Raw genomic sequence first — 4,157 nt, 5'->3', positions numbered from 1 at the left:
CCTTATGGAGTTGGTTAGCCATTTGAGCAAGAAACTGCTCTTGCCTGGAATGCTTGATGTTATGTTGTATGAACTATACATGCAGGACCCACAGAAAAATGACTGTTGAATTTGTCTAAAGGTGAGATGGTCCTTTGGGGTTCCTGCTTTATGAAAGAGCTGCCAGACATTCTATGGGACACAGAAGAAAGTGACTGACAGACTGCCAATATGGGCGGAACTGTCTTTGAAATTCTCTGCTTCAAGGAGAAGTTTACCAGATACTATAGGCCTATAGGCTGAAGATAGATGCTCTGTTACAGAAGAACTTTGGGTGACTGTCTAGGCAGCAGGCAGCAAGATGTCTTCATCAAATCTAGAGTTTTGGGTGTTGCTTACAATTCACTTCCTGTTAACTTAGGTATCCATCTGGAGTCTTTGATGGAGTTGAAGAATAGATAATTGTTTTCCTTAGTTATGATAAAAGATAAAGTAGATATAAATGTTGTAATTGTAATTATTGCTTGATACCTGTTTTGTTATATGTAATCTTGTGATGTTAAAGTTAAAACCTTCCTTTTTATCAGCCGGACTAGAAAGGAATAAGCATAGGATCAAACTAGTCCCTCTGAATGTGACTGACAGTTGCATAGCGGGGGCAGACTGAGGGGCCACTCGCAGTAGAATTTATCCCTGTTGCTTGTTTTGACTTTTTGGGAGCCTATTCTCTTTGGATGGATACCTTGCCCAGCATAGATATAGTAGGGAGGGCCTTGGACCTTCCCCAAAGCAACGTGTCTTGCCTTCTCATAAGAGTGGATGGGGGTGGGGTGGAGAGTATGTGGAGGGAATGGGAGAAAGGGAGGGAGTGGGAACTTGGATTGGTATGTATAAAAAAAAAGATAGTTTGTTTTCTTTATAAAAAAATATGAAAAATAGAAAATGACCCATCGGTTAAAAACTCCTTTTATTTTGAACCAAGAAGAGCAGAGATGGTTCTTGGTTGAACTGCTCTGTATTACATTCATAACATGCTAATAACTCAGTTATTACAGTTAGTACAGGTCATGGTCAAGACAAGTGTTACAGACTGGAGAGGGCAGTGGGTGATAACTCGGAAAATATTCCTAAAGAAGATGGATGCTCACTGGATTGTGGGGCGAGGGAGAGATGTGAGAGAATAAATGAGAGAGGTATCCCTAATCGTGGGAAGGAGGATGGCCATGCCTCTGGAAAGAAGTCACAGACACCTGCATAGCAACAGCCAGTCTGTTCTTTAACGAGGAATGAAATACAGCTGGTATGAAGGTGGCACACGGCCAAAAGTACTGGCCACTGGAGTCGTTTCAATGTCCTTTGTATCAACCGAAGATTTCAGATCGAAATTCTGTACAATGGTGGTCAGAAACAGAAACAGTTCCATGCGAGCCAGGGCCTCTCCCACGCACATTCGCTTTCCTGAAAAACAAAAGCAAACTCAGAGGATTCCCTCCTTACGGTAGGTGATGAACTGTTATAAAGGCAGTCATGTATTTGATTCTTAAACGGTGAGTGACTGAGTCGAACACAGAATGACAGAATGAACAGATACACACAGCATTGGACACAATGTCATCTACTTACTGTCTGGCTTGCGTGGGCCCCCTTCATTCCTTAAATATTTTCATAAGCTCTACGTCACAACTTTAATAACAATTCATACAGTAGAGCTATCCTTTGACCTTTCAAGTGACACATTCACGTCACTGCTCTAATTGTCAAAGGTGCAAGTGTCAAAGGGATCCCGATACTAAGTTCCATTTGTGCCTATTCAAGTTTACCTGTCTATAGGTACAATTTCCTCACTTCAGATGCATCGCCTGCATTTAGCCTCTAGGGCACGATCCAAACGCTTTGGCCTGGACCTTCAGTTCTCTTTTCTGTCTGATACTCAATGCCATGCCTCTCCCTCCTCAGCTCCATTCATCACTGCCTTCCCCAATCTTGAGCACCATAAAGAAAGCTTCAGGCTTCACCATTTGATTAAGAAGTGCTGCTCTGAGACTTTCCTGAAGACACACTATATGTGCCATTTCTTTAGGACCCTTTGTGACCCTGACTTCCAGGCTTCCTTACTGTCCCTGCTTTCATAGTAGCGTGGACCACTTGAACATGATGCTGTGTCATCTTTTGCCTCTCTGCCCAAATATGAGTACCCTAAAAAGAAGGGCAGTCTGTAACATATGGAAATGTACAGGGCAGACCCACATGAAAGTCATAAAAACACATAGTAAAGAATGAATGTAACTCTGTGTTCGGAGACTTGGGACACATACTATGCAGTGAAATTGAACATCCAAGATGGAGGATCATAAGTAGAGGAAACTCTAGGGACTCTAGAATCACTACAGAGTGTCCTTCCACATTTTTAAGGTCTTTCTCAACCTTCCTTCTCATCAAGTTCTAGTCTCCTGCATCTATGGAAAATGTCTCCTCCTGTACTTTATTTCCTCCATACAGTTCCCTGCCTCCTCTTCTTTTCTTACTTCCTTCCTCCCTTGAATCAGCCAACTTCCCTCTATCCTGTTCGAATACTCCCATGGATATGAAAGAGCAGGTTGTGAGCAACTTCCCCTCTGACCTCGCCAGAAACCCAAGCTTCCCTCTCTCGCAGCACTAGTACAACTGGATTTCAGCACCCTGTTGACTCACCTGTTTCCCTAACTCGAGAGTGAGTCTCTCCAGAGCCTATTATATTCTCTAGGGCACTTGGTTTCTCAGAGGTGTCTGGGAATGGACTGAGACACTTTTCTCATGCAGATTAGGACAGTCTAAATGAGGTTCACTACCAGTAAGAGCACTTAGGAAGGGTAGAGGTAAATGCAGAAGCAGAATTCAACTGACTTTGTTCTTGTTTTCTCAATTTAAAACATAGGCGGGATAGTTCAAAGTCTCACTAACGTGAAGCAACAATGAGAATGGGCCACGATTGAGGAACATGTGTGGGCATTGGGAGTCTTGCTCCTGAGGCTAGACACAAAGAGCAAACCTACCTGTCCCTGAGGACATGGTAGATGATCCATTTTATCTCAAAATTGTAACTTGTAGAATCATGCCTTGTGGTACATGTCTCTAGTGCCAAATATTCAGACAGCTGGAACAATAAGCTTGAGTTCAGGAGTCTAAGGTCAGCCTAGACAACACAGTGCCCCCCGCAAAGGGTTTACCTTGTACCTGAAGTACAAATAGAAATAAATTCATTTACCTGTTGAGAAAGGCATAAAGTAGTCACTCTTCTTAAAATTTCCTTTCTCATCCAGAAAATGGCCAGGATCAAATATTTTGGGGTTGGGAAATTCTTTGTCATCGTGTAGCACAGAAGTCAGTGATGTGATTATGTCTGTGCCCTGAAAATTACAAACAAAAGCATGTGATAAAGAATTCAATGAGTGGCCAGGTGGTGGTGGCGCACGCCTTTAATCCCAGCACTTGGGAGACAGAGGCAGGCGGATCTCTGTGAGTTCGAGACCAGCCTGGTCTACAAGAGCTAGTTCCAGGACAGGCTCCAAAACCACAGAGAAACCCTGTCTCGAAAAACCAAAAAAAAAAAAAAATTCAATGTGTGGAGGGGCTGGCGAGGTGGCCCAACAGGTAAAGGCTTGCAGGGAAGCCTGAAAACCTGAGTTTGACCCCCAGATCCAATCCCAGAAGATTTAAGAAGAAAACTTACTCATGCAAGTGGCCCCCTGACTTACACACACACACACACATTCAATAAATAAATGTAATTTTAAAAATTAACAATGAAAGAAATAAAATGCTATCATAGCTTCTTTTCAACTGTCTTAGACATCCTCATTCATGAAGCAAAAAGAACACTATACCCGTCAAAGTTAGTCCTAAAAATTGAAGCCACGATAAAGGCTCCAGGAAAAAAAAAAGTAGTTCTTCAAAGTGAAAGAAATGCTAGTTCATAAGAAAAAAATGTGAGAATGTTTGGAGCTCAGAGGTCACAATAAATTACAAACAAATTTGAAAGGCTTTAACATTGTAAAAGAATGAAACACAAATCCTATCTTTACTATGAATGGCAAAAAAACAGTCAAAAATTATAAATGTTTAAATATATTCAAATGCTAGTTCATAAGAAAAAAATGTGAGAATGTTTGGAGCTCAGAGGTCACAATAAATTACAAACA

At 41.7% G+C, this 4,157-nt stretch overlaps 1 protein-coding gene across 1 annotated transcript in view; it reads right to left on the bottom strand.

Annotated features, from left to right (window-relative positions):
* Positions 1-929: 929 nt before the first annotated feature.
* Positions 930-4,157, bottom strand: part of LOC126511077 (cytochrome P450 2C55) — a 16,940-nt gene continuing 13,712 nt past the window's right edge. The window contains exons 8-9 of the mRNA XM_050157967.1: positions 3,224-3,365; positions 930-1,437 (exon numbers count right to left, since the gene is read on the bottom strand). Coding sequence (XP_050013924.1) covers positions 1,256-1,437; positions 3,224-3,365 — 324 coding nt within the window. The 3' untranslated portion in view covers positions 930-1,255. The remainder of the gene's footprint in view (positions 1,438-3,223; positions 3,366-4,157) is intronic.

Source organism: Alexandromys fortis, unplaced genomic scaffold, assembly GCF_014885135.2.
Source record: "Alexandromys fortis isolate MF-2015 unplaced genomic scaffold, M_Fortis_MF-2015_v1.1 scaffold_10, whole genome shotgun sequence".
Lineage (NCBI taxonomy): Eukaryota > Metazoa > Chordata > Mammalia > Rodentia > Cricetidae > Alexandromys > Alexandromys fortis.
Note: the sequence above shows the minus strand (reverse complement) of the source record. Positions and strands in the feature narration are given on the sequence as shown.